The sequence below is a fragment of the Rhipicephalus microplus genome, chromosome 5 (assembly GCF_043290135.1).
Source record: "Rhipicephalus microplus isolate Deutch F79 chromosome 5, USDA_Rmic, whole genome shotgun sequence".
NCBI classification, from domain to species: domain Eukaryota; kingdom Metazoa; phylum Arthropoda; class Arachnida; order Ixodida; family Ixodidae; genus Rhipicephalus; species Rhipicephalus microplus.
The window spans coordinates 49,969,007-49,981,237 of NC_134704.1; the positions used below are offsets into that span (position 1 = coordinate 49,969,007).

At 45.0% G+C, this 12,231-nt stretch overlaps 1 protein-coding gene across 1 annotated transcript in view; it reads left to right on the forward strand.

Moving 5' to 3' along the window:
* LOC119173873 (leucine-rich repeats and immunoglobulin-like domains protein lambik) overlaps positions 1–3,903 on the forward strand; it is a 134,710-nt gene extending 130,807 nt beyond the window's left edge. Inside the window, exons 18-19 of the mRNA XM_075895403.1 lie at positions 2,022–2,492; positions 3,242–3,903. Coding sequence (XP_075751518.1) covers positions 2,022–2,492; positions 3,242–3,504 — 734 coding nt within the window. The 3' untranslated portion in view covers positions 3,505–3,903. The remainder of the gene's footprint in view (positions 1–2,021; positions 2,493–3,241) is intronic.
* Positions 3,904–12,231: the final 8,328 nt, after the last annotated feature.

The following is a 12,231-nucleotide window of genomic DNA, read 5'->3' on the forward strand; positions in this document are numbered from 1 at the left end:
CCACCCGCATTGAAGCAGAAAGTGCACAGAAGGTGCATGACATTTACAAGGACCTAGGAGGAGTGCCAGGCAACATTGACGTCATTTACGACGGCACGTGGATGACGAGGGGGCACAGAAGTCATATTGGCGTGGGCTGTGTAATCGAGCTGTACACAGGCTTGGTCTTGGACCACTGTGTCCTGTCCAACTACTGCCAAGGCTGTGCTGTTGGCCCCAAGCCTGGTGACGACAACTATGAGGAGTGGCTTGAGAAACACAAGCCACAGTGCCAAAAGAACACCGATGCTAATGCAGGCCAAATGGAAGTAGAAGCAGCTAGGATCATGTTTGAAAGATCGTTTACCAAGTACAAGCTTCGATACATCAATGTGCTCTGCGACGGTGACAGCCGTACGTACCTTGCCCTCACGCAAGACAAGGTGTATGGCTACATGGTGATTAAGAAACAGGAGTGTGTGAACCATGTGAAAAAAAGAATGGGCACTTCCTTGCGCAACCTTCTTGATGAGCACAAATCCAAAGGCCGAGGACTGAGCATGGGTGGCAAAGGCCGGCTGACGCAGGGCCTGATAAAGAAGTTGACGAATTATTATGGCTGGGCCATTAAGAGCCACCCCAACGATGTTCCTGGCATGGAGAGGGCCATCATGGCCACTTATTACCATGTAACATCCACAGACCAGGATCCACACCACAACCTGTGCCCAAGTGGGACTGACTCCTGGTGCCCGCACAATCAGGCATTGGCCAAGGGAGAGCCGCTGCCGCCTCACAAACATAAACTGCCCCCTCACGTGCGAGTGGCACTGCTGCCAATCTACAAGCGCCTCTCGAACAAAGAGCTCCTTGAAAGGTGTGCGCAGGGAAAAACCCAGAACGCTGTGGAGAGTATGAACAGCCTCATTTGGTCACTCCAGTCCAAGAGCCAGTTCGCCTCCCTTCGAAGTGTGGAAAGTGCAGTTGCAGATGCAGTCTGCCGTTTCAATGGTGGCTGCAAGAGTGCGCTGCAAGAGATCACTGCTCAACTGGGCTTCAATCCAGGAGACTGCTCTTTGCGGCGAGCAGCCGAAAAGGATGCCAAAAGGGTAAAGAGGGCTCAAAAGGCGCATTGTTCCACGACAAAGAAGCGCAAAACTGGGTTGCGCTCTACAGAGGCCAAGGCCACAGCATCTCAGGATTACTGCCCAGGAGGATTCTGAGTGTTTCAGGCATGTTGTGAACTTCCAAACAAGAGTGAACTTTCAAAGTCAGTTTTCTCAACTCTTGATTTTCGCCTATGTGCCTTTGCTAGAACATCTGTCATTTTCTAACAAAGACTGATAGAGTCGTTCCGTTTTTTGCACTAGGCTCAGGAGGCCTTTAGCAGTGCAATAAAGCTTTATCTCTCTTCTTACTCATCATTTAAAATTTTTAGAACACATTTTATAATTACTGCGATGTGTGCGCAAAACAACATCCATGTTTTGGAAATTTTATTTATGGTTACAAGAACTAGAAAAATCAACTAATAGCTTCTTTGCACAAGTTGATGCTTTGGGAACATAATACTATGAAAAAATAATTTCATTTAGCAATAATTATCTCTTTAAGTGTGAAGAGCATTAATTAGTATAATTATGCTTGTAACTCAAAAAGTACAAGAGGTATTTGAAAACGGTTTTCATATTTGGAATCCTCACAATCATCCACATACACACACCAAATTTCATCACAAACAGTACATTAATAAAAAAATTAGTTTTACTTGCCACGTCCCCCCTTAAGCAAGTGCACCAGAAAGTCCCAGTAACTCTATTTTTGTAGACGGGTGTCTTGAAGGGCCAGCTGGTACGTGATACTAAGGGGGGAACAGCGCAAGAACGGGACGAAGTAAGAATGAATTGTGTGGTCATTCTCACTTTGTCTCGTTTTTGCGCTGTTTCCTCCTCGCTATTCTAGTAGTAGAGTCCTATTTTAGGTACAAAAAACTCTGGAAGTTGATCAAATGTCTCATTCGCGGCTGGTTTTCTCCTCGACAGGTCGGGGAGAAGGCAGCCTAAGCTCCAGAAGCGGCAGCAGCAGTAGTCACCCGAGCCCTCTGCATGTGCGGGCAACACTGACAAGTTTCCAGCCTCGGTCAGCGGGGGCAGCAACCGGCACCCTGTCGGAGCAGACCACGTTACGGCATTTGACGAGGCATCTCATCGCACCCGGACGGCCCTGCCTTCCTGGCGGCTCTCCCTCACCCGTCCACTCGCGAACAGCGTCCGCGACTGGGCAGGCCCGGTCCCTTTCGGAAAGCCATCTGGTGCCGTCACGGGCAGCCACCGTGCCCCTCGCACGCCGGCACGTGCGAGTACGCCGCGGTTCTAGTGCGAGCAGTGAAAGCAGCGGCGCTAGCGGTGGACGTGGCGGCAGCAGCGACGAGCGGGACTCTGGCTTTTCCACTTTTCCTCGAAGTGTACGGAGCTGGAGTTCGGCATCCCTACACTGTCGGCTGCAGCCCAGAGGTACGTTCCTGAAACAGTTGGTCAACTTGTAAAGTTTCCCATAAAAATTGCTCAAGTTACACCAATTGTGGTAGCTAAGAGTATGGTAGTCAAGCTGGCATGAGAAATATAGCGAAGGCATGGATATTCATAAACTTTGTAAGTCCTTGTGGCTTCAAACTGCACCCTAGCACTGCTCTGTGTTGGGCGTGTCGGTACTCGAACATGGAAATTCTGGTGGCTTTTGCTGTGGCTTGCACAATACTTTATCACTGAAAACTCATAATGTTGTGCTTCAGGGGAGCCAGAGATTCAACGTAGCAAGATCTGAGAAATTTCGATGAGTCAATGTGTTCAAAGTAAAGAGAAAGTAAAACACAAAAATGACGGTGTGATGTCATGGATTAGAGTTTTAGCAGAAAGTTGGAGGATGAAACTTGTCTTCATTTGCTCTTCTAATAACGAAGCCACGATTAGAAAAAGTGCAATTGGGCTCCTCAAAAAATAATCGTATACAGTAGACCTTCACTAAATAAAACTTTCTTAAAGACAACTGCTCCTTAAATGGAACAACTGCCTTTAATATTATTATTTTTGTACTTGAATTTTGCACCCCTGTTCAGTTCTCTGTTAATGAAACTCCTGTTAAACGGAATATATTTTACTGGTCTTTCTAGCTTCTATTTAACAAATGTAAATATAAACTGATCAGCGTTTCATGTTAAAGTCTCTATAATTAATGCGCTCATTTAAATCGTTCCTTTGTGCAGAGGTTGTCCCCAACGGAGGCAGCATAGCAACAGTCAGCGGGGCAGGTTCCCAGCAGTCATGCTGCCTCACACCAGCCTCCGTCAGTCAACAGGACGTGTCGTCTGCCGCAGCTGCCACACAGCAGCCCGTCGTGACAGACGTCCACCTTTCGCCGGGCAGGCGGCGCAGCCGAGCGACCCTTGCCATCGTCGGCAGCAAGAGGCCTCCGCAACCGTCGTCCCCCGCTCGTCACACACCAGCCACAATGGCTTCAGTGGTGTAGCAGCAGCGGCGATGCTTGCCGCCTCAATGTATCCAGCACAAACGGAGCGATGCTCCGTTCTAGCATATGGGGCGAAGTGAACACTTGAGCATTCGGTGGCCAGCCCGTTTTGTGAGCGCATTTGGCTTGCAGAGCCAGTGCCACTTGTGATGCCACTTTTTGAAGAACGGATGGCATGACAAGCGTTAAAAAGAGTAGCAGACCAAGCGATTTGGCTGCTGGTGGTGATCTTGAGGGGTAGCACTAAATTGGCAAGTCACGTAAGAAAGGTGCAAAATGACCTATAAAAGTGCCATCTTTCGACTGACCTCTAGTTGAAGATAAGCACTCTGCTCGTCATTTCAGGTCTTTCTTTTGTTATATGTTACTTCAACTCCAACCCTTAGGCCGAGGTAAGCAGTCGATTGACTGCACTGGCCCTTGAAACAGGCAAAGAAATACCATTGGCTCCCTGTGCCACGTTGTGCTGAAGTAGAAGAAACAGAGGTGGTCGGGTTGGTTCTCAGTAGGAAACTTTTTATCGGCTACGTTAATGATCACATACATGGGATGAATGCGGTTTGACAGAATGGCTGACGGAAGAGGTGTTTAGAATACCGATTCCTACGCGCTCCAAGAGCCATACACGATCGGCTTTGCCCGGTGGCTAGGTCTTTGTAGAAACGGGGTTTGGCCGGCCACTGTTATCCTGAAGTGTTCACTCCCTGCACACGAACTTGAACATGAGTGCAAAAACTGTAGAAATGCATTTCTTTTTTGAAATGTGCTGGATACTAGTCTTGCATCATTTGGGGGAGAACGCGTGGAGAAACCTGTTCATTGCACTAATGGAGGCACTTTTTCGAGTATCGTTAACTATTAAACACTGTTTGCCTGCAGTGAAAGAGTATGTTGCAGACGACTTAATATATATATATATATATATATTTTTTACCGATGTGGCTGAATTTGGTGCAGGTGTGCTCAAACTCGTGTAACATTTTTCTGCGTTCAGGCCATTTTTCTTCCCTGTGATGTATCATTTTGTGGAATTTCTTTCATTTTGCAAAAAGTGCATATAGTTTGAGGGGTAGCGGCAGCGAGGTTGGGTTATAAATAAAGGCACGCCTACTTCGGCAATAATATAACTTTTCCGAATTGTGGTTGCTCCGTACGAGCTACGTCATTTTGTGACCGAGACGGAAACACTCCCCTGTTGATGCAAGGCTGTGGCGGCGGCACTTCGCTCATATGAAGAGCAGCCAAAGATGTAATATTACGAAAAAATCCCGAGTGACGAAAAATGTGTGTGTGTGGGGGGGGGGAAGGGGCTACAAATGCGGCGCTCGCGCCTGTCGTTTCCATGCTATGAGAGATGTGCTATTCTGTGCCATGTTTTAGAAGAGAAGAAAAAAAACTGTTACCTGTCGTCGTGTTCTCATGCGTGCACATGTATATTTTCTCCATGTTTGTGTACATAGCGTAGTGCCAGATGTGATCGTCAGAGGGGGGGGGGGATGATGTTCGGGGAGAGATTTTTAGCTACATAATGTACATAGCAGAGCACCGAAAACACCACCACCTCTCTTAATTTAAGGAAGTAAGAATCAAGTCATCATGTATGAATGGTTGTCTCTGTGGTTGTATTACATATCTGTGGAATTTGCTCGTCCTAAACCCAACCGTTCCTAGAGGGTTACAAGCGCTTTGTAACATAGTCACGTCGCTGGTGTCGAGCGTGTTTTTAACATTTCGTGCCTCACGTTAGTCCGCCACGTACAATTCCGTTTCGTTGCCGCTGCCGGGAAAATAGTCTGCAAGATGGCCGTGCACGAGTTTGTGTAAAAAAGTGCTGTAGAAGCCGCCTCTTCGCACGGCGTCAGCAAGAACGCATTAGTGCCACTGCGACCCATGCGGTAAACTAAAACTACAGTCCCGCTTCTTTCCACGAGTCTTGCGTATATAGCGCAAGTTGGGCATCTTGTTTCGAAGTGGTTTCGAAATAGGAAGGTGCCAAATGAAATGGAGAAGCGCAGTAATCGTTGCTGCAGGAAGACCGATAATGGTGCAAGACTGACCAATTGGCTGTTTCTGTGGCAAAGGCATTAGCTTCTTTCTGCACCTAGATTTTAGGCTCCGGCTTTTCGCGATTAACAAAAATACCTGCAGCTACAAAAATGTTGTTTTTTTACGAACTGTTGCGGGAAGAAAAACTAAAGAATGAGTAGAACACATTGTTTGTGGCTTATTAATGGCCCTTACTTAACAGTCGGAAAAAGCTGTAGCAATCGTTCGAGCTTGCCATCAGTGCAGGGACGTGCGTGTGGCCACGGGAGAGAGACTACTCTCGACATGTTTTGTTTCTTCCGGTGCAAAAGCAAGCGTTCTCTGTGGGTTGTGAATAGTTATCGACAAAATACCACTACATACAACACGAAGTACCTGTATCTTTTTAAAAGAAAAGCGTCGCAGTCTCGTCGTGGCCCCGCTCAACCTTCCGCCTTTTTTTTTTATTCCCCTTCGTTTTCTTCGGAACGTCACTTGCTGTCAATTTGTTTAGCAGCTCGCATTGCACGTGAGGGCATTAACCGAATTCTGGAATGGGTCGAATTCTAGGTTTAGAATTTCGCCTGCCATGCGCCTCGTTCGACTGAACTTGATAGCGCGTGTGTACAAATCTCGCCGGTGCTTCTCTACTTCCCGTGTGCATTCGGAAGTCGATGGAGACCACTATTAGCCTTCGGAAGAGCGTTGGCTCAAGCGTCGTGGTCAGTGTCTCATAATCATCGCAGTCAGGTGTAAATACGTCATTGTACATAGCTGTATAGTCCTCGCGACAACAGCGAGATTTCATTTTAGCCTTAGTCAATGTGCAGAGAATATATAGTTTTATTTAAAAAATCGATGGCCCACACTCGCAGGGAGAGCGTTTTCGTATGGGCAGCGAGGAAGCGCGCGAACGTTTGTTTTGGCAGCATAGAAGGACGACTGCTTCGCCGGTGTGTTAGGAAGGAAATTAAAAGAAAGCTGCTGGATTGCTTTTTCTTTTTTTACCAGTTATTTCACAGCCACTAAAAGAGGTTACCTATAAAGTTCGTTTCTTAGTGAATTTGCGCGGCTGTGAATTCTCTGCAAAAGCTTTTTATCAAGAGTCTTAAGATTTTAAAGAATTTTTTTTTTTTCGGAAGGGGGGAGGGGAACGATCAGCCCATACAAATATTGGAGTTCAAGGTTGTACCATTGCTTCCCACGTCATTGTTATCTAATTGCTTCATCTGAAGACATTGCAAGGCTCTGTTGCTTTGACACGAAGTAATGTTTTTTTTTTTTTGCACATTTTCACTCAGGAAGGCATTGCCGTCAGTTTTATTGCCAGGAAGAAAAAAAAATACATAAATGAAGACTGAGGAAAACATTCCCCATCCGCATGGTTTATACTTTCTATAATTTTTAAAATCTGTTTTCTTGCAAGCTTCAATGCCCCAGTGCCAATCACCGTGTGTCAGGGTCCGCCACCTACTTTCTCCCCGAAGCTTCCAAAGGGACGATTGTTTCTTTGGTGTCGATATATAATATACATATTTGGTATTGTAGATAGCAAATTGTAAGTAAGTGTATTTAAGACTACATGTACATTTTTAATTTTTTTTTTCGTCGAGAAAAAGAAGTGATGGATATAGTGCCACTGCAATATGTCAACGGTCTAAACCAGTCCTCTTTTTTTTTTAATCTCTCAGTTGTGCCATATATGTTCTCAGTTTGTCTGAGCTCATTTACGTTGTTCTGTAGATTGCAAATTAAAGCCCACAACGGTTTTTACAGACAGCCTCTGTCAGATCAGAGAAAGTGTGCAAATTCTTGTTTTTACTCGTGCTGTGGACACATTGCATTTGTTATTTCCTGAATTCACCATTTTGCCAAATTTATCAGCTTTGTTAATGTTAATGCTTTTTTTTTTTCCGTTTCACACTTTTACTTTTGCCATAAATGATGGTGACACGTTTTTAAAGACTCAAAGATATGTCTAGCATTGTTTGTTTGTTGCAATATGCAGTGGCAATATAAAGAGTTGTAATAAAACTCAGTATGCACAGTATGTCTTTGTCCTTGTTAATGAATGAAGTAGAACCGCAAGTAGAGAGTTTTAGTGCTACATATGTACTGCATTCTCACGTATGCAACACAGTCACGGAAACCATTTACGGGATACCGAAACCAGCTATAAGTATTGCTTCTTTTTAATAGTGACCACTGTTACAGGCCCTTTAGCGGGCATGATCCACCTGCAATCATGAGTTGCAGTGCATTGTTCTGGTCTCCTCAAACTGGAAGTACAGCAGCATATCACACTTTCTCACGACGAGACTCATTGCTGTCAGCACTTATTTTGTATACGTGCACATGTGGAGTCACTTCGCAGCTTCGATCAATATTATTACTTCGCACAGACTGAAGTTAACGATTTTCAAAGTGCAACACGTATGAGGGATCATGCGGTATGTTTGCACTTGAAAAGATTTTTGTCGGTCCAACTGGTTGTTTACAGTTTGCTGAACTGCAACAAACAGTAACACACTTAAACGTTGAACGTCTATGTTGATGTTGCGACGAAAAAATCATAAACAGGGGTTTGTGTCGAGCCGTCATTTCGACAAGTCCGTTTGTCGAAATGTCGGCTCGACACAACCCCTGTTTACTGATTTTTCGTCGCAAGCTTCCATCTTCGCCATCATACCATTTTTTGGATGTTGATGTTGTTCCCTTTACGGTGCCAAATATTTTGAGGCAATTCAGTGTTCTGGCTATGCTGACCAGCCCAGCTTGGCACCCTTCTTGGTAGCTTTTCTCTCCTGTTCTGCTCAATGATCATGTTGCAATGAACACTGCCTGTCAACTGCAGTGCCTCATCAAACCTGAAAATTGCCTGGCGTCTCGCATCGGCAGTGTGAACGAGCGAGTGATGCAAAAAATAGCCACTTGATGACGTCACCCTGACATCACAGATCGCCGAGATGTGCGACGTCGCACAACGTGACATTGCGACGACATGATTGCATAGTCAAAGGTTGGCCGATGCCAGAGGCAGTGCAAAAGAAGGCGAGGTTCACAAATTCAAATGCCTCTGATCCTGTAGGCATTGCTAAACCACATTATTCGCAGAAAGCTTTCGGAGGGGGCACAATCTATATCAACCTTCGAAACCACAGAAAACATGACAAGCAGCCTTGGAGTGTAGGAGCGTCTGAATAAGATGCTTCTACCAAATAGTTTTGGTACAGAAGAGGCACAAGCTCTGCCAGGCTGTATTGAAAGCAATGTTAGCATCAGCATAATATCTTGTAGTTCTCAAACTTCCTTTGAGTACCTAATCTTCTTAAGCGTGAGAAGCATTCCTTCACTCTAAAAACGGGTGCAATCTTGCATGCACTCTATAGCAGCACGTTTTCTCTCGACGCACATGATGGGTTGACGCTTTTGCGCAGATCCCTGTTGGTGACTTTTGCGCGAGCCTCAACTAATTGTGCATGGCAAGGATAAACATTTGATCCCGGAATGTGTACAAGGCTGTGCCCGTGGTGCACCCTTCAGAGCGTAAAAAGGGCATCTTTTTGTCCCACAATAATAATCGGTGTCGTATCTTGCATTCCTTTCCTTGCACTATCACCATGTGCCTGGCACTGTCATGCCACAACATGCGTGTTATCAGCGTGGCATGGCTTTCTTGATTGGAAAGTGGCCATCACCCGAGATTTCAAGAAAGAAAGCACTAGCAAGTCGACGATTGTTGTGGGACAAAAGATACCCTTTTTACTCTATTTTTTTTTAGTTTGTTGCACTTCTGGCACATTACAAGAGTCTTCAATCTTGCATGGCTCTTGCTTTAACATTGAGTGCCTCTTGCTTTCACATCACAAACAATGCCTGCATAATATGCCTAACATTACTTCTTTAGTACGAAAGTAGCAAGCCCAGAGTGTTTAAGAAAATGTGAGAAAGCGAGGTGCCTTTTTTATGTGAGTGTGGCAGATAGCTGAGCCCAAAGGGAGAAACTGTTTCGTGACTAAAACCACAAAAATGTATCGGCGCTTCTTTTAAATGTCACTTATGTAGATAACCTGTAGTTGGATGCGCACCCATCTGCCTCGAGTGAGAAATACTACTGAATGTTTTATCTGGGTAGCATGGGAAATGGGGACGATGTAATGCTGGATGTCTCGCAACATTTTAGTATGTATCAAATAATGGTTTTTCTTATGTCATCAACCACAACATTGAGCTTGTTTATTGTGCCGCTCGAGGTGACTGTACGTCATTCTGTCCTGGATTATTGAAACTGCTTGCGAGACGCTGGGCTGGCATCTGTCACGCTCTGTGCATGAAAAAGGACAGGAAGGCACTGCAGGCCCTTATCAAGACAAGAAACTCCTGAAACCTGTTCACGACTTTTAATTGCACAAACATATTTTACAGTTACAACAGTGGAACACGAATATCTGTACTACCAGCGAGAAGTATGAACACAAGGACCTGTGCCATACACCAACGGGGCAGTGATATTTTCCAATTGCCCTAGCGTCGCAACATACCAAGGAAAAAACATTCAAAGGGACATGCAAGTCAGTCTATGCTTCTAAATCATTTGAAAACTATTGTTAAATTTCACAATCATGGGTTCATTAGAACACAAAATGAAGGTCTTCTCATTTCTAAATTTTGTTTCGAGCTGTAGCACCCAAGTGTTAATGTAGCATCGCAATAGGATGGGAGAAGGCGAAGACTCGAAGTGATGAGAAATCATCAAGCAGGGACATTCCCCTGACATCTCGTTAAGACGTCACTACACATTTCGAATGTACTCTTTCGTATTTTTCCTACACTGGCTCAATATTCAATAATATTCTTTATACACTTGCCATGTGAAGCCGCTGGCTCCCTTAGACAGCACAATTTTTACTGATTCAAATGTTACATATATAGGCTATAGCATACATCCTTGAAATCTGAGAAGTCACGGAGAGTTGGTGCATAAACCTCAAATCAAGAGTGACGTTTTCAGAAAGAATTTCTTTTTCGTCCATTTTTTTTTGCGCATCTTGCAGCGAGAATGGTGTCTTCGGTATTATGGAAGTGTAAATTGCTCGTTCGAGTGGATTCATTCGCATCAAGTGTTCTTTTAAACCTCGTGCTCAAGTGGTTTAAGCACAAACGTCTCTTGAACTAGCGGGCGACTTCACGGTAAGCGGTAAAACTACATCATAAAATGTGGCAACTGCTTGCAAGTGGAAGTAGATGTTCTTTTAAACTGCTATTAAGGTTTCAACTGCAAAATCTGCCACAAGTTCACAGGGATGTATTTGGCATGCACAGGAGTTCTGCTAAACGGATACGACTTATTGCTGTGCGTCAATGCTGCGACTGGGACATCTGCATTGACAATGGTAACTAGAGTCAATTGGAGCAATGCTGACATTTGGCAGGCAGTCAAACTGCAATTTGGCATGCAAGAAAATGTTGGCCTCTACAGTATTCTACTTGATGAGATGGAATAGTGCCAACAAACACTTTTGGCTTCTGTCCCCTTCCAGAATATTTGCCCCCAGGTTATGACAGCTTGCCCTATTATCATGTATTTGTACTTCACTGATGTTTCAGTGCTATGGCTGATTAAATGTGAGAACTGACGATTAACTGGAGATATGGTTAACGCAACATGGAAGGCAAACACATTTAAAATGTTCCGCTGTAGCAGCGCTCATTCTTCATCAGCAAGATGGTGTACCGAAATAGCCCTGAGAATTCAGATTACAGCAAAATTTTGCAGCTGCATGCTAGCTAGGGTTCTGTGAAACCAGAGAGAATGGGTGCTGAGCCATGCCTCCTGCAATGTTCAGTCATCTTTACTTACAATGATCAATAAAAGCGAGCGTGGAAACGTAGTCGCTCCAAATTAGAAATTTGTGTGCTTACAATAGTCCGTCTCGTCGCTCTTGTGTTGTTACCTCCCCTTAAACTTGTAACAGTACTTATAGAACAGGATATGATTGCACAAATACGGCTTCTGAACCTCTGCAACTCTCTATATACTGAACTATAGCACAATAACTAGGAAAATAAAAACAAAATGTACGAAGAAACGTCGATGAAAAAAAAAAAAACCGTACTAGTAAACACAAATCACAGCATCAAACTACGTGCACTCGACAACCGCAGTTGGGGACGGCTTCAACGAGCTCGTCGTTGGGATAAGTGAATTTCACATGTCCAGGGAACGAACAGTCGTACATAAATAACGCGCAAATGAAACGCACCCACAAAATAAATAACACGAAATCAGTAAGAGTACTCGGCAACCACGAAGAAATAAACAAGCTCGAGGGAGTTGGGATCACGATAAAACTTGCGCGCGGAACCTGCCAGCACGAAGAAGGTGAAAAGAAAAGAAAAAGCGCTCGATGAGCGTAGTGTGTGCATGTTTGTGAGGCGACTTGATTGTCGGTCGTGTTCACTGCAGCAGCTCTTCGTCGGTTTCGTTTTCGGCTAGCGCCGACTTCCTGTAGCCGGCTGACTGTCCGTTCATCCTCACAACACCTGCCGTGCGTGACTCCACGTCGATGGTAGCCGGAGAGCTCTCGTCGTCGTCATCGTCTTCGTCGTCCTCTTCGTCGGTTGATACGTCGACCAGACACTGGCTCTCTGTCACTCGCTCACCGTTCTGGCTGAGCTTGACGTAGCGAAAGCTTTTCGCAC